Source organism: Melospiza georgiana, chromosome 3 (genome assembly GCF_028018845.1).
Source record: "Melospiza georgiana isolate bMelGeo1 chromosome 3, bMelGeo1.pri, whole genome shotgun sequence".
Taxonomy (NCBI): domain Eukaryota; kingdom Metazoa; phylum Chordata; class Aves; order Passeriformes; family Passerellidae; genus Melospiza; species Melospiza georgiana.
This window is the reverse complement of record NC_080432.1, coordinates 48,773,706-48,795,738: the sequence shown is the minus strand read 5'-3', so window position 1 is coordinate 48,795,738 and position 22,033 is coordinate 48,773,706. Positions and strand designations below refer to the sequence as shown.

At 38.4% G+C, this 22,033-nt stretch overlaps 1 protein-coding gene across 4 annotated transcripts in view; it reads left to right on the top strand.

Annotated features, from left to right (window-relative positions):
* The window catches only part of RMDN2 (regulator of microtubule dynamics 2), a 47,840-nt gene that overhangs the window by 9,239 nt on the left and 16,568 nt on the right, over positions 1-22,033 (top strand). For all 4 annotated transcript variants that reach the window (XM_058021504.1, XM_058021508.1, XM_058021505.1 and 1 more), the window contains exons 5-7: positions 3,617-3,677; positions 14,779-14,854; positions 16,518-16,595. In XM_058021504.1, coding sequence (XP_057877487.1) covers positions 3,617-3,677; positions 14,779-14,854; positions 16,518-16,595 — 215 coding nt within the window. The remainder of the gene's footprint in view (positions 1-3,616; positions 3,678-14,778; positions 14,855-16,517; positions 16,596-22,033) is intronic.

Here is a 22,033-nt window from a genome sequence, read left to right as displayed (position 1 = left end):
AGATGGCTGTAAAATCCTGTATTTTGTTGAGAAACAGATGGATGCAGAATGTGAAAACTCCCAGATGTTTTTAGCACAGTTTCTTAATTGCATCTTTGGGAGAGCAAGAGGAATGAATAAATGCTGAGGCTGGGTCAAGGTTTATTTTTCTGCTTTCCAGTCATCAGGGAGCGCTCCTTCATATCAGCAGTCTCTTTTGTGGTGATGAAACTCTGTGAATCTGGAGGAACTGTTGACCAGAAAGAGAAGTGGTGTGTGACAATTGATGTTGCTTCCAGACATCTCACCCCATGTGTCCTGTTTGACAATTTAATCTCTACAAGATTTTTAATTTTCTCCATCATAGCACTTTTTTTTTGGTTGCTTTTAAAATCATTGCCTGGCGTTTCACTGTCTGGAAGGATATTGGCTAGAGGAGCAGTTTGTTTGCCTTTTTATTTTGGGCCTTCTTTTTATTACATTAAAACCTACATTTTCTCTATACTGTGTCACTCTCCTCCAGTCAAGGCACTGTTTTTAAAATAATCTTTTTTGCCTTTATCTCAGAATATTTCTCTCTTTCTTTTGTCTCTCCATTTCCCCTTCTTTTTTTGCCGCACCAAATCGGGTTTTGTAAGTGTAACCCAAGTTTGGGTTGTTTTGTCTTTTGTGACACCTCTCATTGACTTTTTGTTGTGTTGGCAGTGACAGTGTCACTGACAAAGCAGTTTCAACTGCACTTTGTCATCCTTAAAGGCAGTGTGATGCCTTCATGCTGTTGTAACATATTCCACATTCACCCTCAGTTTGTTCAACATCCTTCCTTTTTCCAATCCTTTTGTCATCTAAATACTCCTGAAGACTTGCACTGTCTTAGCAACTTACTTGATACTGTCTTTGCTTTAGTAGCAACTTGGCTTTGTACATAAATCCTACAGTGGGGATTATGACACAAAGTAAATGAAAACAGTAAATTCTGTTGCTGAATCTTTTGCTTTTACCAGCGACTGGACTTGAAGCTGGCCAGGACTGTGGGGGACAATAAAGAATTTTTTTCAAATGTATTAATGGCAATAGGCAGTGTAAAAATGACATCAGCCCATTACAGGATGAGGGTGGTTGCCTCACAAACGGGTACATGGACAAGGCGGAGATGTTTAATGTGTTCTTTGCCTCTGTCTTCAACACGGGTAATGGAGCAAGGAGTTATCAGTGCCCTGAGCTGGAGTACCATGGCTGCAAGAATGATCAATTCCTAGTCAGCCTGGAAATTGTGTATGATCTGCTGCTTCAGCTGGATTCCTAAAAATCTGTGGGGCCTGATGGGATTCGTCCAACAATCCTCAAAGAAATAGTTGGTGTCATCTCAAAACCTCTCCTGATAATTTTTGAGCAGTCTTGGGAATCTGGAGAGGTCCAGCTGACTGGAAGTTGGCTGACATTGTCCTGATTTTCAAAAAGGGCAAGAAGGAAGACCCTGACAACTATAGTTCTGTCAGTCTTACTTCAGTGCCTGGTGAAGTTATGGAGCAGATTATTCTGGGAGGTACAGAAAAACATCTGGAGGACAATGCAGCCATTGGTCACAGCCAGCACAGCTTCATGAAAGGAAAGTCCTGCTTATCAAACCTGATTTCCTTTTATGACAAAGTATCCCACTAGTTGATCAAGGGAAACCAGTTGATATAATATTTTTGAATATCAGTAAAGCTTGGGATACTGTCTCTCACAAGATCTTTCTGGACAAAATGTCCAGCACACAGCTGGATAAACACATCATGGGATGGGTGAGCAGCTGGATCACAGGCCAGGCACAAAGGGTTACAGTGAATGGGGTGACATCAGACTGGGGACCTGTCACTAGGGGGGTTCCACAGGGCTGCATTCTCGGCCCTGTGCTCTTCAACATCTTCATAAATGACTTGGACACAGGACTGGAAGGGACACAGACCAAGTTCACAGAGGATGCAGAACTGGGAGGAGCTGTTGAATACCTTGAGGGCAGAGAGAACCTCAACAAACCAGAGAGCTGGGCAATCACCAACGGTGTGAAGTTCAACAAGGGAAAGCGCTGGATTCTGTACCTGGGATGGGACAACCCTGGATGTACAGACAGGCTGGGGAATGAGATGCTGGAGAGCAGCACCATGGATCCTGGTCACTGGCAAGTTGAATATGAGCCAGCAGTGCCCTGGCAGCCAGGAGGGCCAGCCCTGTCCTGGGGGGCATCAGGGACAGCATCACCAGCAGGGCAAGGGAGGGGATTGTGCTGCTCTGCTCTGCACTGGGGCAGCCTCACCTCCAATGCTGGGGGCAGTTTTGGGGGACACAATGTAAAAATGAACTATTGGGGAGCATCCAAAGGAGGGCCATGAGGGCAGTGAAGGACCTTGTTGGGAAGCCACATGAGGAGCAGCTGAGGTCACTTGGTCTGTTCAGTTTGGAGAAGAGGAGACTGAGGGGAAACCTTGTTGCAGCTACAACTTCCTCATGAGGAGAAGAGGAGGGGCAGACACTGATGTCTGTGGTGCCAGTGACAGCACCCAAGGGAATGGACTGAAGTTGTGTCAGGGAGGTTTAGGATGGATATGAAGAAAAGGGTATTCACCGGAGTATGGTTGGGCACTGGAGCAGGTCCCCAGGGAAGTAGTCAAGCACAGCCTGACAGAGTTCAGGAAGCATTTGGACAATGCTCTCAGGCACCTGGTGTGACTTTTGGGGTGGTCCTGTGCAAGCCAGGAATTGGATTCAATGATCTTTGTAGGTCCTTTCCAAACTCAGCAGATTCTGTGATTCTGTAACTGCATGTAACCTCAGCTGATGAATGATAGCAAAAGACAGGCAGAGATACAGAATGATGGGATGAAAGTGAGTCTTAGGTGTTGAGTAACCAGCCTAGTTTGGCTGATTCTCATGAAGTGGGGGTGGTGGCAGCCTTTTTCATCTCAGTTTTTGGAAGTGCTGCAGAGGGCTTGAGACTGCAGGAGAGCTGGCAGTAGTTTCATGGTTATTTTTCATTCCACTGGGTAGGAGGACTGTGTATACTATTCTTTGTTTTTATGAAGTTAACTTACAATACAGAAATGTCAGTGCAGCTTAATTGGTTGCAGCTGAGACTCTGCAAACAGCAAGCATCTCATCTGAACTTCTTACTGGGGATGTGGGTTTGATCAAATCACCTACTGTCATCTTTATTCAGTTAAAAGTGGAACTTAAGGGAAGGCTTTGTGCTAGAAAGGAACTTCAGCTGGTTTATTCCTGTACCAAGGCATTGAAATGGCTTTGCTGGTTCTTCTGACAGGTACTTGTCTGACCTACTTTTAAGGCTCTTCAGTCTTTCAGACATGATGGCCTCCTTTGGCAGTCCAGTCCAATCCTTCCCTGATTTAACTGCATCTGAACTGGATTTTAAAGGAAAATACTAAAATTGCATGTGTAGTTTATATATACTTATATGCAAGTGTATGACTATGTAAATGAAGTAAAGCCAGGATGTTACATTGTTCATCTAAATGTTTCTAAGAATGGGAAGCAATTTCTTTGCTGCTAGAGTAAATCAGATTGCTTTGTTCTTGGGAGTCACCTAAAATGTGGAAGAGTAAAATAAATCCTTTCATATATTGTACTCCATTTACAGGAAAGATTAAAGCTGAAAAAGCTATTCAGCTGGATCCTGGGAGTGCTGAGAGTCACCAGTGGTAAGTTTGACAAAGTATTTACAAACTTGTGTACATTTATTAAGTTCAAGGAAAAAACCCCGGCCTGACATCAGTTTCATAAATTAGTCATTAATCTTTTTTCATAGTTTTATGAAATTCAGTTATTACCAGTTGCTACTAAAAATTACATTGAAATATTCTGTGAAGCATTTACTATAGCATGTGAAACAACTCAATAACCATACTTCAATAAGTACCAAGAAATGGAAATAACAGTATTTGCTTAAGCCACTATTTTGTTGCTCAGGGAAGCCATAGTTTTCCATTTGCCTTCCCTTTCAACAATTCACAAAATAATGTCATTTGACCCTGAATTGTCCTTTCCTTTTCTTATAATAGTCTAAATTGTGATAATTAAAAATAGATGTAGAGGACTATGGAAATTTGAATTAACTTCTCAATTTTTGTTTTATTGTACAGTTTTTCTCCAAGCGTGACTCTTAATTTAGTTTTGTAGACCTTGCCAGAACTAACAAACTCTGCAAATATAAATATTTTTTTATCAAATCAACATTATCAGGTAAAAGATAATTCTGCTGAGTTCTAGCTGATAGTTCCTCACCTTAGTATTTTATTAGTAAATTTTACTAAGCTCCTGATTTCTTTTCTAATATTATTAGCTTTTCATCTCAATTTTGGTTTCTACATTCTTCATTAATTTTGTCTTTGCACTTGTGGGATGGGATTTCACCAAACTTCTTCATATCCAAAACAAATACTTTTACCCCAGGCTCCTTTCACAATCTAAAAGAATCAGCCACTTCTGGAGCGCACTTCACTGGAGTCAGTTTTGCTCATTTAGTCTTGCATGAGGGTGAGATGAATTTCTCCTGGGGCTCAGTTGACAACATCTCCATTGCCAACAAAGGGAGCACATGTCAGCTATCTCAGGTTTAGATACTTGATTAGTCACAGACATTGTAATTTAATTAGGTAATTCTCTGTCTTGCTTTCTCTCTTTCTGTAAGCAATTTAAACCCATTTCTGCTCTTTGCTTCACAACAGCCATGGCCACTTCCTCAGGGTAATGCTGGTGTACCCCTCTCAGCTAGAACTCTTTGTATAAACAACCACAAAATCACATTCAAGAATGAATCCTGCCCCTCCCTTCCTCCTCAGCCCACAAGACTGACATCTCCTAGTATAAATGCAGCTTCACTGGCAGAAACCATTCTGATAAACCCTTACATATTGTGCAGGGAGATGTAGGTGGTCTGCTGGACTTCACATGTGAGATCCTGTCCTGGCAGGAACATCTAGCAGGGGAAGAATTATGAGTGTAAGGAGATGTGTTCCAGAGGTTAGCTCAGAAAGCCAAATTGAGAGGTTTAAGAGGAAAATCTTACATTTTTTAAGCTACTGCTTCTTGTAACAGGCAGTGGATTTTTGTATGGTTTGCAGTTTTCATCCTTCATGTATCTGAGTTGCAAGTGAACATGAGGTTTTTATCAGTTATTGTTTAACTGATGTCTTTCTAGAGGTATAGATAGACATTACAGCTTAAAATAGTTCACTATATTTTTTTCTGAATATATTATTGGCTTGTCTTTATTTTCTGACATCTTTCTGACTTACTGCATGATTTTTAAAGTGTGATGTAAGTGTAATGGTTGTGCCAATTTAACCAAGGCTCTAAAGCTGGGCAGAATGGGCTTCCATGCTCCAGAGAGACTTTGGTATATTTTTGTTTAGCATAACAATAGTTGTTCCATCTGTGGTCCCAATAGATATTTTTGTGCTGTGCTGCTACTTAACCAATTAGACTTGTTTTGTAACTTATTTTTTAAAGTCGTTTTATTCTATTTTATGCTTTATAAAGTGTTTTACACACATTTAATTGATTTAATGTTTATTTCTGACTGTTTCTGAGGTTTGAGGCCATTTAGGTTTGTAAATGCATCCCCTCATGGATTAACATTTTATTTCAAAGGTGGTTTTTGTTGTATGGGCTTTTTAAAATCATTAACTTAATTAATGAAATTACTGGAAGATAATGGACCCAGCACTAAACTTTGGGTGACACCAATAGGGATGCTCAGGTTCACATGAACCTGGTTCTGCAACCATCTCTACAGGTGATTTAATCAAAATATTTCCACAGTTATGTTTTGAGGAACATCAGGTAGGACAAAGTCAAAGGCCACATAAACAAGGTGTGTCTCATTTTTTGCATTCCTGGTACCCAGGCTTTTTTATCTTGCCAGAATTCTTCTTTTATCCTGTTTTTTCACAAAAATCTTGTGTTAACTGTTTTGTATGGTTATGCACTTCCAGAATAATTTATCCTGTATTGTCTTCATGCTAGCTGGTTTGCCTGTAACACTTCTTCTCCCTGGTTTGCCTTTTTGCTTGCTGTTGGGGCTTTCTGCATTACTTACAAGACTTCTGTAGTCAGCTCTGTGCCAGATCTATATTGTTTGAGTCTGGCCTAATGCAAATTTTTCCAGTTTATCTAAATATTATTTCACATGTTAATCCCCATGAACAGGAAATAAGACTTCTCTGTAAAAACTGTTCTCTCAAAGTTGTAAACAAACAGAATTTTACCTGAGGCTATAAATAGAAAAGACGGTGTGTAAACAGATAACGATGCAATACAATTAAGTTATGAATAAATAATATGTGAAAGTAATATGAAATCCATAGTTAATAAGAATATTTATAATAGAGAAAAGAGCTGAAAAGAAAAAAATAGAACAAATATTTGTACAAAAAGATGCTAGGATCACTAGTGGGTGGTCAGGATCAGAGCTGAAGGGCAGTGCCCAGCTCCAGATGGACAAGTGGATGTTCTGTCTCTGTCATATGTGCCTGCATGTGAGCAAGGGCCTGATCCTGCACCTAGGGGGGAGGGAGAGTTCAAAGGCAGCATGTGCCATTTGATGTGCCAGGATATTTGCATGGCATGACAGATATCACACAGGATCTCTGGAGTCCCTACACTTCCAGGCCATCATCCAGAAGTGGTGAGAAACCCTAGGGCATCTCCAGTGGCAGTAGGCATCGGTGCATGGGCAGGGGTCCTGTGAATTGAACAGGGTCTCTGCTGGCTGCAACAGAGAGAAATGAGAGCTCAGCATGAGTGCAAGGTCAGTGTGAAGGCAATGCTGTCAGAGACCAAAATCCTTCCTTTTCATCTCACTGCCAACATAACATTTTCTAAGGCTGTACAAGGTAAATAATCCTAGCCTGTGTAAGATGAGCCCATCTGTTTGTTGCATGTAAGGCTATGTCAGTCTGTTTCAGCTATTGATAACCAAGCTGGTTTTCTGACCTTGACTGAAGAAAGTTTAGAAAGTTTTTCTTGATTTCTTACTAATTTCTGATGGGGTTTGATATTTCCAATCAGCACAACTGAGTTTTCACTCATGTTGGGTATAGCTGCTATCTATGTTGTCCACTCATACATTATTTCTAGTGTTCTCTTAAACTGTTTAATATATTATGGCTTACTAAGTGAGTGAGGATTAAATGATAGCCTGTTCTTTTCCTGGTCCTGTACCTTGCTCTCTACTTACAGTTAACCCTTTTGCAGCAGGGGGGATGTAAGTGAGGAAGAAATTGAATTCAGCCTCATTGGTTTCATCTTTTGCCATTATTTCCTCATTTCTAAATGTTCTGCAGTTTCATTACTGGTTTCTTTTTCCTTCTGGTGTATTTATAGAACCTCTTCTTATTGTCTTACCAATATCCCTAGCTTAGATGCGGACTCTTGTTTTTATTTTTAGAGTAAATTTCTTTTGGGTTTTAAGTTAATTGGGAATTCCTCAATGGAACTGAATTAATCTAAAAATATTCCCTGCTGTGACTAAAGGGTCATTTGGAGTTGTGTTGTTGAATATTGTCTCTTACTAAATCTTTTATAGAGCTTTTCCTAATATTTAGAAATATTAGAAAAAGGCAGTTTTTAATGATTTCTTTTTTTTCCATTAAAAATATGCACTATGCCTGTCATGCAGTGGTTAGGTTTGTAGACCCATTTGGACATTTATTTTGGAAGCTTATCCCTGCTGCTTGAAAGTTCTATATACCAAAATAAACAGGTTCTTGTGACACTTTGACACACATAATTTTCCTAGTGTAGATAAAGTTATACAAGAAAAAGCATCCCTTTTCCAGAGCAGGTATTTTTCTATTTTGTGGAATTGCTGTAAGGTGTCTGTAAGACAGAACACGTTTTTTGTGTCCACCAGTGGAATTTAGTGGAATGGTTCCATGAGCAAACTTGCTAATGTAGGCTTAGAGTTCAGCTGTATTGCCTTACTTTTGATATTTACTTCAGTTAAGAACAAAAAGATGCCATGTATCTTCTTAGTGTATCACCTATATTTTTCTGTAAAATTGTATGATAAAATGATCAACTCTCCAACTGTTGAACTTACTGATTAGAATACTAACAGTATTCAGCCTCAAATTAAATTTGAGGAAACATATGCAGAACAAAGAAAGCAAAATATCTTGAAGTAGTCAGTTGGTTTTGGTAATGAACTGCAGCTGCAAATAATTTTCATATCTGAATCCAGATTTTTGAAAACATGTGATAATACTTAATCTTGTAGTTGCCAATGAGATCAAAAACCTTCAGACTTTTTGAATGTTGACCTCTAAATAACTGAAGTAAATGGCAACACTGGAAAGGAAAAAGAGAGCTTTAATATTTGTATGAACACCCTAAAGAAAGACAGAGTAAATATTCTAAGTGATTTGTGGCTTTGTTCAGCCAGTGTCAATTTTTCAAGTTGTGGAGGAACTCGCATGCAAAAGTTATCATCAGCCATTGCAGGTCTTCTTATTTTTTCCAAGCCTCAAACAAATTCATTTTGTGGGTCAGTGATTCCCAAAGGACAGCTGTGAATACTTGCAGCTCATCTTGGATCATGGAGCATCTTTATCACCCAGATTTTAATTAGAAGTGCTGTGTGAACAATTTGATGCTACAGTTGCTTTGTAGTTGTGCTGCTTTACAACTTTACAGTTACAGAAAACAACATGTAGATGCTTAAGAACAGTGCTTTTATTTAAAACTAAACTATCACTTTTAAATTCTTTTGGAAAACCAGTGATTTTTTTATATTTGTGGGAGGTTTGTTGCTGGTTTACTTCAGGAGTTTGGGAAAGAGGTCTGGAAGGTTTCTCTGCTGTTGTGCAGATCCTCACACTTCCTTTTTTGTTGAGGAGAACTTGTTACAGGCCTTGCAAAGAACAAAAAGGTTACTGTTATGGCAAATTTTCAGGAAAGTTGCTTAAAAAGATTATTCTTTGCATTGAGCTTTGGTTTGTTTGCCACAAACAAACTTGGTGCTGCTTTTGAGTTTGTGTTACTCTCTAGAAGTCACCCATTGGTGGGAGTCATACAGCACATCTCATTTAGGTGCAAGTGAAGATAGCAAGTGAAAACCCAGTAGCTGTAAGTGAAGACCCTTTCTGAACACACCTCCCACAAGAGTTTTCTCTGTCGTGTGTTTGAGTGTTCATCAGAAGCACAGATATTTTCACAAGGCCTGGATGTTCCATGGAAGTGAGCTCCAGAGCTCAGGTACAGTGTCTCACTGGCAGGCAGCGCTACAGAAGAGTAGTGCAGGTTGTTTCCATCAAGGACACAAATAATCATTGTCATTTGGGTATTTTGGTGATTTTACACAAACTTCCCACTAAAAAGTGAACATTCCATCTCAGTAATAGAATTCTAACAGATAATTTGTCAGGTTTGTAAGGTGTAATGGCATAAAAATAATTTTCCAGTGAAACAAAACTTTTAAAGATTTTGGAATATGTTGTAGGATATGGTCATACTACCAAGAACTTTTAAAATTAAGTCCTCAACTGTTTCTAACTAAATGCTTGTTAACTGCTGCCCTTAATTATCCCTTATTTAAACTTAGATGAGGCAGATAACTTGCAAGTGTCAAGCATCTGTTTCGATCATGCAGTCAGATTTTTCAGGAATTGATAGTTGTACAGAAATACAAGGTTTCCAGCTCTTAGTTGTTTGCCCTGTATTTGATTCATGGAAAGATCAAAGAAATTTTACAGCAATCTTTGTTCTTAATTATGTGTAATCTTAGTCAGGAATCTTTGAATTATGTAATTTTTTAAAAATAATTGAACATTTCAAATTCAGAAGCCATTTCTCAAAAGCTCTAAGTTGTCCTGAAGTAAGTGGATCAGTGAAACACTGCAGCATACTCATGCAAGTGCAAAGAAGGAAGGTTTGACATGTGAAAAGATCTGTTTACTACAAGCTTTTTGCCAGAATGGTCACAGAGGAAATAATTCTGACAACCTAATGATGCCTATTACATTTCTATCAAGGAGAATTGCTGTGTTATTGTCTCTGAAAGCTATTGTTTCACTCTGTTTCTACACTTGTGAAGACTATCCTGCTAATTTCTTCAAGATTGTATTTCCATCTGTAACAACTGTCTATTATAAAAATAAAGTTAAATTTCTGGAAACAGGAATTTAGCACAGTTGTGGGTTTCACAGCCTAAGGAATGCTGAACATGGCATTCACATGTTCTGCTAGTGAACTTTTGTGAATACACATTAACAGCAGCATTTTCCTTTGATTTGGTATGCTGCATGTGTTGCAGTAAATAAATCCAGAATTCTTAATGCCCTTACCTTTGAGGTTTTTTAAACCAAAGTAGGGGTTTGTCATGTTTTTGCAAGTATTACCTACACAAGTGTGCACTACATCTGCTGTTTCCCTGGAGCTCAGCTTCAATGCTCTGTTGAATTTTTAATGTGCAAAGTGTATTTCTGCCTATTTCTACCATGTGGACTAAGTTATATTCCCAGAAAAAGGAAAGGGAAATGAAATCCCCATTAACAAAAAAATCTCTGCAAACAAAATATCACCTAAACACTTCACTTTGCACCTTGGCACATCTTACTTGGTCTGTTGGCCATCTTAGGCATTCTCAGGCACTGATTCCATATCCCCATGAGGATGATCATATACCAATACAAACCAATACTTTACCTTTGCCTGGAAACTTCTTGTCAGATGCATTTTTGTAGATTAAATATCTTGGTACCAAAGTGGTATGATATGAAGTATGAAAAACTGGGATCTCAGGAAAGGCAATGCAACAGGGATCATAATTAGTAGTTTCAGCTGCAAAATCTCTCTACATAGAAATTGGTATCTCATTGAAATAATGTCAAAAAGAAATCCTGTGGGTCTCACTACATTGCAAAGACTGTCAGAATATATAAGTGGGTGAAACTGGTTAGTGAGGGAGTTGGGGGCTAAAATATAAGATGGCATGCACAGAACTGAGCCATGCAGAGGTGGAGAGATGCAGGAACACATTTAGAACTGGAGTGGGAATGAACTTTCTTTTTACTGGGCCTCTTGTGTACTGCCCACGCATTAGCCTTTGCTCACACTAGTTTACATGTTAAATATTTCTCAGATAAGGAGGAGGGAGTGAAAAACAGTTATGAAACACATGAATTAAACTTTGGTGGTGGTAAATATCACAAACTCTCCTCCCATTTGCAAAGTCTTGTCAGATACAATTAAAAAATGTATGTTTTTCTTTCCTTTTGATACTGAGATGCTAAAATGGAGATCTGGATTTATAAATGTAGTCTATGTGACATAAATGTTTTTTTAGATTTGGGATATATAAAAGGGTATATAGGAGAGGAAGGAACAAGTGTGGGAAGGTGCATGTTATTTCTGATTTTGGCCATGTGAAATTTATCAGGGAAAATATAAATAATGCTATATTTAACTGCCCTACGGTGGTTTAATCTTCATTTAAGACTTCAAAATCTTTTCTGTAAATCTGTCTCATGTAGAATAAGCTGTAGATGACAGAGTCTTAAGTGTAGGTATCATTTTTTCTATTAAAATTCAGATTGGCTTGATAAAATTATTGGATCAACCTGCTTCTCTTTTTTTGGCAATAGGTAAGATATGACCCTTACAGTTTCCCCTGGCCTGAATACACATGTAGCACCAGAAGGGAAAATGTTAATTCACTTTGATTAGGACCTTCTGCATGATGGCTACATAGGTACTTGGCATCCATCTCTGTCAGCTAGAGTTTCTTGCAAGTCTGAGTTCCAGGACATCATGGAGGAACATGGTGCTGACCCATTATATTGAGTTTGTTCGATTGTGTTTATGCTTAATAAAGGTTTGTTAATTGTGGGGATTAATCATATGCTGCTACACTGTGTTCAGTAATTTTTCTTCCGTCTGGGTATAACATTTTTTACACCAACCAAGTACTGTGTCACTTGAGGTGATTATTGTTGTGTTTATCTAGATTAATGTGTCTGGGGCTGGTTTTTACAATACCCAGGAGTAGCATCAGCTCAGCAAAGAGGTCATTCCTGGCAGCTCTCTCCTGATACAATTTCTTTTTATTTTTGTCTGTGAAAGTTCTGTAAGCAGCACTCTGATATTCAGAGGGTATGAGGGAGGTAATTGCTGTGCAGAGAACCAGTATTGCTTGTACGTCTAACTGGTGTGCTTTTTACCCATTTCAGTAGATATTTGCATGTTGTTGTATGATCATCTTTTCAGTATTCCCCCTGTCACCACGAGATGGGGCAGGTGACCGTGCAGTCCAGGGCTGTGGAAAGAACGACATGGAAAGACTGAGATGGAAGCATTTCTAGTTACTCCCTGCCTCATTTTCTTTGGCCATTTTCTTCACCATGAGAGTGGTGAGACGCTGGAACAGATTGCCTGGAGAATGGGCATCCCTGGAGGCCAGGCTGGATGGGGCTCTGAGCAGCCTGCTCTCGTGGAAGGGTCCCTGCCTATGGCAGGGCAGTTGAAACTCGATCTTTGAGATCCCTTACAATATAGACCACTCAGTGATTAACATTACCCTTTGCACCCTTTGCAAACCAAAAAGTTTGGCTGGTGTTTTAAACTCTTTGAAAATTATTTGAAATGTCTAAAAATTCTTCTCAGGAAAGAAAGGACACAGTTTTTATTTTGTTTGGGGGATTTTTTAAGAAATGAAATGAATATATGAATATCCAAAACGCCATAGAATTTCAAAAATTAAATAATTACTTTTTATCAATTGGCTGTCTAGTCCATTTCGAAAGTATAAAATTAAAAAAACCAAACCAAAACAAATTAAAAGAAACTCAGACTTTTTTTTTTTTTTTTAATAATGGGTATTTAAAATTAGTAGGTTAGCTTACTTTTAATTCAGTGGAAATTTCATTGGGATTTCCCTCCCAAGAGATTTTAGCTGTAAGTAGAAGTTTTTCTTTGAACTAGTTTAAACTAAGGCCCTCTTTCTTGTCACGCACAGACAGGGAAATACTGCAAGATGCTGGATTAGCTTGTTCGCTTTTCATTGTTTTCTTTTGTAGCAGCAATCCGTTTAGCTATGGTATGCTGAGTTTATCTGATTAGCACTTAATGAGTGAAGGGAATAGGGGCAATGTTGCTTGAGTTACTTAACCCTAATAAAGTTTTCACTACCTCCCCCCTCTTTCTGAATACCTGAACTTTCCTCACCCCCACCCCTTGCCTTTCCCTCAACTACAGCTCGTTCCCATAGGAAATGCGCTCTGGCTGCAGCTCTGTCAGCACTAGTGCTGCCATTAGCTGGATTTTGTCCCGTGCACATTGGTCACAGCAAACACCCTGCCCAACAGTGCTTGACAGTGTGTCTGGAGCTCTTACAAGCTCAACTGCTGTTCTGCTGACTCCGTGCCTTACCTGGGAACACTTACTGACCAAAACACTTCTGGCCAAAATGACCTGTAGCATGAGCATTTCTGACTTAGAAACCATTAGGTCTAACTGAGCAATAAAGTAATTTCTTGAGTTGTGTTAGCAATGACATTTTGATCAGGGTTCACTGGAGCTTGAATAATTACATTATATAAAGCAATTCAAGAAAGCTGATGTTTAAGAGTGCTTATAAACTGTGTGTGCCATACAGATTGTGGTTGTGTTGCCATAATTAACTCTGTAAGCTTCTTGCATAACTCATGTTTTCCTCTGGACTTCAACTTGATTTCCTTCTTTTAGGATTATATTTTATTTTTGGTTGGTATTGCATTGTAAAATATTTGATAAAAAAGCAAAATTCTGAAAAATATTAGAAAAGTAATCTACATGAGGTTTTGCTGCTTAACTATTTCTTTGGTGGTTTTGTTAGTTTTATACAGAGGTGCAGAGTTGTCTTAATACCAATGAAAATAGGTCCAAGGAAACTGTAATTTATATCTGTGCAAGAGATTCCTTATGCATAAAAGTTCTATAACTGTTGAAGAAATAAGAAGAAAGCAATAGAAATTTAGGTGGAGTTTCAATAAGATACTAGTGCTGCTTAGGAGATCTGGATCTTTATAGGCTTACCTCTGAAAATATGTTCACTTATAATTGCTTAACAATACAAGTATTTTATAGAAATTATCTCACATTTCTTTTACCACTCAGTGTCCCCAATTTATGATAATCATAGTAATAATAATAGAAATAATAATGGTCTTAGCAATAGAAATCATTAGTAATAGCAGTAGTGATCCTGTTAGAGCAGAATGTGTGTGTATGTTTTCAAATTTTAAAGATACTAGAAGAGTATCAGAAGTGCAGGATTGCACTGGGATACTTGGGAAGGGTAGAAGGCAACTGTGAATGTTTCTGAGGTGTGTGCAGCTTCCAACTGGGCACACCCCAAGCATTTGCCTTCCTGGGTGAGTTTCTGCAGCTGGTGGTGCTCACATTCCCAGTGAAGTGCAGAGCACAATGTGTCAAGGTAAACTGCTGTCAGTAGAGCCAGTCTGGAAGTGTTGCACTCTGAACTAAATGGCTTAAATTTTGGAGGAGAAATCTGTTTTGTCACTTAACTGACAACCCAAATAGTGTAATTTAAACTTCTCCTTGTTTCCATTGTTTCGTTTTGGTTTTGTGTTTTTGTCTGTTCTTCAATATGTATAGCTCATACCAAACTTCCGTCCAGCCATTCAGATGGAAAAATAAAAGTGTAAATGTGTGCATTAGGTATTGAAATATTTTGTAATATGATTCAAAGGTTTATTTAAATCACAAAAAGTATGTGTGTGTGTTTTTCTTTTCCCCTCTCAGGTTTGCAATTATGTGTGGCTATATGTCTCAGTTTGAAAGTGTACAAAACAAAATCAGGAATGGTTATCTCTTTAAGGTATGTTTTTGTAGGATTTGGGGTTGTTTTTTTTAAGCTATTCCTTTAAGTTATTTCCTTATATAGTGTCAAAGACAGGTTTTCCAACACAGTAATTCAGCCTCACAGATCTATTTTGGTGCTGAAGTTAAATTGAAAAGGTTATTATTATGTATGAAAATAAATTAAAATAAATTATATGCTTGCAAAATATAAGAATTGAGGTAGGATTCTGGGAACAACATTAAGATTTCTGATTTCCTTTGTAGTCAAAGGAGGGGGGAAAGGCATTAATGATTCTGTTTAGAAAACCAAAACATGTGAAATAGCAAGCGATGAACTAACGCAGTTCTGCAGTCATCCGTCATGTTGCCCTTAAGTAATGTTTGTTTTAACTCTGTCCTTGCAAAGGTAATTGTGTTTTTTAGAGTTAGCTGTTTGTGTTACGTGTGCTACTCTCCCCCTCCTTGTCCTCAGCATTGCTTAGACACTTTCCATCCATGCCTTGCCCTCCAAGCTGGTGTCCCCCCTTTCTGGGTGACAGTGAAAGGCAGCAGACGAGTTCCAGTCCCTGGGGAATGCCTGGGGTGGGCTCCTTTCACATCATGTCCGTGTTAGGACTTGGAGTGTGGCAGAGCTTTCCTGTGAGAGAGCATTCATTGCATCTGAGCTGTGCCAAGCCAGCCAAGCCCTGAGCACTGGGACAGGCTGGGAACAAAGGGAAAATGACAAATAACACAAGTGCTGCAGCCGTTCAAGGATGGCGTTTTTAAAAGTTTTAAAAGAGTCACTGCAGTGTGAGCAGTAGCTGTTTCAGGGAAGTTTTGCTCCTCACAAGTAAATCCTAAAATCTGTTGATTTGGGAAAATAGTAGTATGAAAACATAGCTCCTATCTGAATAGTTTGTGAGTATGATAATATAGTAGTATCTCATATATGTCTAAGTCAAATACTTTTGTGACTGTCTTAATTAGAAAGATATGTGGGGGAAAAAAAGGAATGTTTGAATGAAATTTATTTTGAGAGACAAATGGTAAGGCTGAAATATTTATTTTTTCTTCCAGCTCAGGTTGAGCAATAAGCTTTTTTTGGTAAATTAAAAGTACTCATGACCTGAAATGAGAATGATTTGGAAGGGCCTAATTAGATACTTTATAGGTTTTGTTGTTTCACTATAAACAGAACCATTTTATTTTCTTAATTTCACAATATAATAACAATTGGTTGTGTCAAGTACCATTTCACTGGGGCTGTCACATCCCAGGGTGGAAGGAACAATGCTTCAGTAATGGGTGCTGGCATGTAAGATCTCTTTAAGAGTAGTTGCTTCCTCACTGATTTGATCTGTGATAGTTTCCTAATATTAAACTGTAAATGAAATTAATTTAATTGAAGTTGTTGCCTTTTTAAGACAAAATTCTTGAATTATTTGACTGAATTTTAGAGCTATTTAGTCATGTTCTAAGTACAGCATGCCTTCTTGCATTGTGTGCAACGTTGCTAAATAATTTTGTGGTTTCCCTCCATTAGGAAGGGATTTGCTAGTTGAAGTTTTAGGTTGTTAGAAGACAATTGCAGCAGGAGAGAATTTCTGAATTTGTTTCTGACTTGCAGCAAATTACTTAGAATGTAAACACGCTTGCCAAACAAACATCTAAAGTGATACTAATTTTCTTTCCAATAGGAGCACCTAGACAAGGCAATTGAACTTAAGCCTCAAGATCCCTTTTTATATTACCTAAATGGAAGATGGTGCTATTCAGTAAGTTGTGTTTTATTTATCTAACATATGAATTGAGTATAATAAAGAATTGTAATTAAATAGTGGGACTTAAGACAAAGTAGGTGTTTATTTAAGTAGATGTTTTGAGCTAAATGAAACAGACATTTACACTTCCTGAGTTCAATACCAGATGCATGATGCTCACAGCTGACCATTCCTGCAATGTAATTGGGTAAGCTGTGCTTGTATGTACCTCATTGTCTATTCAGTTTTTTTTATCTGAATGAATGAATGAATGAATGAATGAATGAATGAATGAATGAATGAATGAATGAATGAATGAAAGAAAAGTAACTGATTTTTGGAAAGGAGGAAGGATGACCTCTTGAGTTTACTTCTTTGTTCTGCCATAAATTTTCTGGGTGGACCTGGGCTGGTAGCATAGCCTTGTTGTAACTTTATTTCCCATCCATAATTTAAGTTAAAGGCACTGACAATGCTGTGGGATTATGTCTGTGGCAGCAAGGCTACCATACTGACTTAGTAAATTCCAAGGAATGTCCCGAAAATATTCATGCATAAAAATCTGTAATTCACCAATGAGTTTTGCAAAAATATAATTTGTGTCCTACTGGTACAACAGCTGCTTTTAAAGATTGTTTTAGTTATATATTTTTATTTTATAAAGATTATATTAGATTGTAGTAGATTCTGTAGTGATAAGTACTCATATATGAAAAAACAGGATAATTGGTTTACGAGATTAACTATTTATTAAGTTTTTAGAATAATTGTTCGTGTGCTTTAATAAGAGAGTTGTCTTTTTGGTAATCCACATCTTTGAGGGCTCAGCTGGCTATCCATACTGGTTCATCTCTAGTGCTTTGAGGAATCTTTTGTTGGAAGAAAACATTCTTACATTGTCTATGCTGTAAAAGATCACTGTGAGTCTTCTCAGAATAATGACTGCTAATGCACGGTGAATTCCAGCCAAGCCTTTTTCTTTCGGATACTTCCAGTGCAAGTCACTACAAAGTGCCGGCAAACTGGAAAGAAGGATTTGCTGTGACACATTGCAGGCTTTGTCTTTATCTGCAACAAGACTTAATGCAAAGTAATCTTTCAGCAGTTTTTCAGGTCGTATATATAACTTCCAAAGAGCTTTCAGCAACCATGTTTTTTCTCTGTTGATTTGAATAAGGAATGACACCAGCTTGTGCAAGGAATTTGGCTTTTTGCTTTTTGTCACAGTGTAATCTTGAATATCAGCATTAGCTATGCAAAAATAAGTTGCTGAAGATGATCCTATGGTATGCCTGCTGTCCTGCCTCTGGGAAGCATCTCTGACCAATGATTCCTTAAGCACTTTTATACTGTGCTGTGCCCAACAGCTAACTGCAGCTTCCATTTAAGCCAAATACTCCCAGATGTTTTTCATGGCTTATTTCTCATGTGAGCTGCTGCTTTTTGGAAACACACAATCTCAGTATACCTCACTTTGTTCTTATTGCACTTTTTTTTTTTTTTTTTACTCGTTTCATTTTCATGATAATCACCACTTCCTGACTGAGTAATACATGTGGTTTGTTGTACTGTATTGTTACAAATTCATATCCCACACTTGCAACATATATGCAGGACTTCCTTACTAAACATTGAAACCACAGATTAGCATTTGCTTTAGGTTATGACCTGACCTGCATTTATTTAAGTGAAACAATCTAGCTAAACAGATGCAGCCACTGAAATATGTAAGGATTTAACTCAGATTTCTGTTGTTCTTTTTTTTTTTAATTCTTGCCTTCTGTGACTGCCATGACAAAATAGTAACCTGAAACACACAGAACAAATTTTCGTACTCTAAACAAATGCAAGTATAGGACTGAATAACATCTTGTTCAACTTCTAGGGCTGTCAGTTCTTAAAAACTTACTGTCTTTGTACACTTTCAGTAGCAAGATGAGGTCATTTGGAAACACTAGTGTTGAGGCATTACTAATTTTAACTTGAGCCCAGTGAGATTGGTGATATCCTCACTCGTTTTAGCAGAGTGAATTGTTTCTGTGCTGATCCACTAACCCAGGTTTTGGCCATGCCTGTGATATAGGTAATCATGGGAGCTTGTGCAAGGTATGCCAAATTCCTTGCTCCTGTTCTGCAGACTGTGAAGTTTCATGCTGTGGTAATTATCCCAAAAGAAGATTGTTGGCTGTGGCCTTGATTCCAAATACTTTGTCAGTGTAGAGATTATGATGGAGCGTTGAAAAATTCCTTTGTCACTCATCTGTTCTGGTACCTCTCTCTAGATGGAGTGATAATGCTCCTCTTAGCTGCTCTGTTTTTAGTGTTCAGTCTCACTGTTGTTGAGGCTGGGAAGTGTTGTCCAGTGTGAGATAATTAAAGCAGAAAAGGGATGTTTCAGACAAGAAGGTAAGTTTTTACATTTAGCCTAACTGACTTTGGGAGCAAGTTAGGATAGGCCACAATGTTTGTTCTTTTGTAGGTATTGCTTCCCAGGGTATTTTTAATTAATTTTGGTCACATATTCTTTTACGGAAGCAGTGTAATTAAAAAACATAACAAGTTTTTGATATTCTATAGGTTTTGGTAACAGTTTTGTGAAATCTGATATACTTAAATCTTCCCAGTATAGTCAGATATTTCCCATTCACTCCTGATTTAATGTTAGGGGATCTTATTACTGTTGTCTAGCATATGTTTTTTTTTTGGATGACAAACAGGAATTGCATAAGATATTGTAAATGCAGATGCTTCAAGTGTAACTCAAGGCTACAGTTCATTTTCACAAGTGAAAATCCATTGAAAAGACTTTGAGGTAAAAAGTATATAATCATAGAATCATCAGTGTTAGAAGAGACCTTCAAGATCATCAAGTCCAGTTGTCAATACTGTCACCCCTAAACCAGTGGAGGCAGATGCGGAAGATTTATTGAAGACTGAAATCTATATGCAAAGACTGCATGCTGTGCTAGTAAAAGCTGTTTAATTAGTGGAGTTTAATGTGGCCTGACTGGCCTGCCATTTCCCACCTTCCTCAGTGTGGCACAGTCCTTTGCAAGGAGCAGTGGTACAGTGCTGCCAAGTTTCTTACCAACAGTTTTTCTTGCTGGGCCAGAAGTGAAACTGATGCAAGGTGTCATAGCACCTTCCAGCAGAAAGGATGAGCTGGGTTTTCACTGCCTCACATCAGCTGGGGTTTGTCTGTGATGCAGAGCCAGTGGCAGTTGTGCACCACCTTGTCTAAAAATCAGTTTTTGCTGTTTCTTATTTCTCTTACCATTTAAAGTCAGTAGAGCTGTACAAAAGAGGAGGATCACAGAATCCTCTCAGCTCTGTTAGAAAATTACTCCTGGTATGACAATCAGGTAGGCAAGATTTTCACCAGTCATTTCATAGATCTCATAGTGGGCAAAATTTGGTCTATGAGACCTGCTGTGTATACAAGAAGTGAATGGATCTATGATGCATGGTATATAAGAATTATTTCCCTAAAGTTTTGGGCACAATTATCCGATAATTCTTTATAATTGTATGGTCGGGGGGGAGGGGAGTTAAGTGTTTTAATGTTTCAAATAGCTGATAAAACTTTCTAGTTAAGACTTATGTCTACTTGCCATTACAGTACAGGTATACAGAACAGCTATCATGTACTTGTGAAACTGGATCAGAGTCCCTGGTAAATGCTAGAGTGTAATAAAAATTATATCTCCTGGGATTTTCCTTCTGCAGGTTATAGGCTATGTTTTGGGTTTGTCTGTTGTGTATCCCAGTATCTGTTTGGGTTACATCAGGGAATAAATTGATACAGTTCCTTTGTGTGCTCTCTACGTGGGCTTCCCTTGCTGGAAAGTGAAAAGCCCAATTCAAGTTGGATAAATACCTAAATGCCTGTGCAGATTGTCCAGGTTCCTCAGCTGGCAAGAAAGAGAATGTTTTTGTTGGAAGCCAGTATTTCAGAATTGGTGTCCAGTTACTTAATCTCTTCCAGAAGTCAAAACATTGCAAAATTATTTAGTACAATTTTACATTAATACATTGTAATGAAAAAGAAAAAGAAACTCTCAGGGGATATTTAAATAGATGCCATTAATATTTTACTGAAGCTGGATCAATGCTGTGATTTACCTTTATGGAAGGCAATTGTGTGATATGTGTTCAGTGAGCTATTAGGAAAGAAGCATTGGAAAGGGATGTCTTTTAGGGGTGAAAGTCAATCGTGGATGGTTTTTCAATTCCACTGGGTTAGTTTCCTTCGAACCAACATCCTGGAATTTGAAAGGAGCTGTCAGTGGGGAGGGTTTGCTTCTCATAAATGATGAACAGAAGACAAAAATCCAGCCAGTGTTACGGTGTATATATATATATATATCTGACTTTTGCTGATCCTAGGCTAAGGAAGAGAAAGGGATATTTTTGAAATTCATTTTCCCAGTATTTAAGGGAGAACCACTAGAGATCCAAGAGGCCTGATGGAAGAGTGCCAAGTATGAACTTAACGTTCAGCTGCAGTTTAACTCTGGGAGTGCCTTTCTTCCATCTCTGGATATAATAGAGATTTTGGTATAGGATAAATTGATGACAGCTTGTTGACAGATCTGTAGGAGACGTTGCTTGAGACAAACATCTCTATTTGCTTTGGGATACTGTAGAGTGGCCTCCTCTCCTTGACAAAGGCTGGGCTGTCAGGATGACCCACTACCCTTCAGCTCTAAGGGAAATCAGGAGTTGGCTGATGGTTCCTCAGGCCTTTGTTGCTCTTGAGTGGGTGGGAGTAGCTCTCCTTATGTTTGGCAGCTCAGGAGTCATGTTCCTTGAGTGACCCAGCACATTAAAACCTGATATTCTGTGGAAACACAGTGTTCCTTGCAGTGCTGCTCTGAATTTTCAGGCTTCTGGCAGGACTGACGTCCGGGTTTAGGAGTCCTAAAAAACCAAATTTCACTTAACATTTGGAAATCATCTGTAGGGCAAAACCAATCTTCATTCCTTAATTTTGTGGTTGTTGCAGCTATTACTTGCAGCAGTAGTTGTTTGCCTTATTACCTGTTGTACTCTACTACTCCTGGAACACTCACTAAGTGAAATCATGGTTCTGCTGTAGCTGATGACAGTTACCCTCTCTTTATACTTGATTTTGTATGGACCTCCAGATGCACTTTGCACTATTGGAGTAGCCTTGACTGTAGCAGTCAATTCTGCACTATGCTAGAGCACATTCCACCAGGGGGTCCATTCCCTGTGCTTGCTCACAGACAGAGAATCATTAATATCTAGGTATAGTAGGAATGATGTTTCCATTTCAGTGAACATGGTGTAAGAGTTACTCAAATGAAGTTATTTCAAAGTAAAGACTTTGCTTGTGGGTGTTTAGGGGAAGAGTATAGATTCCTGTTCATCATTATTGCTCTGGGACACAGTTTTGTGTATTCATATAACAGGTCTCTTCCATTTGTCCC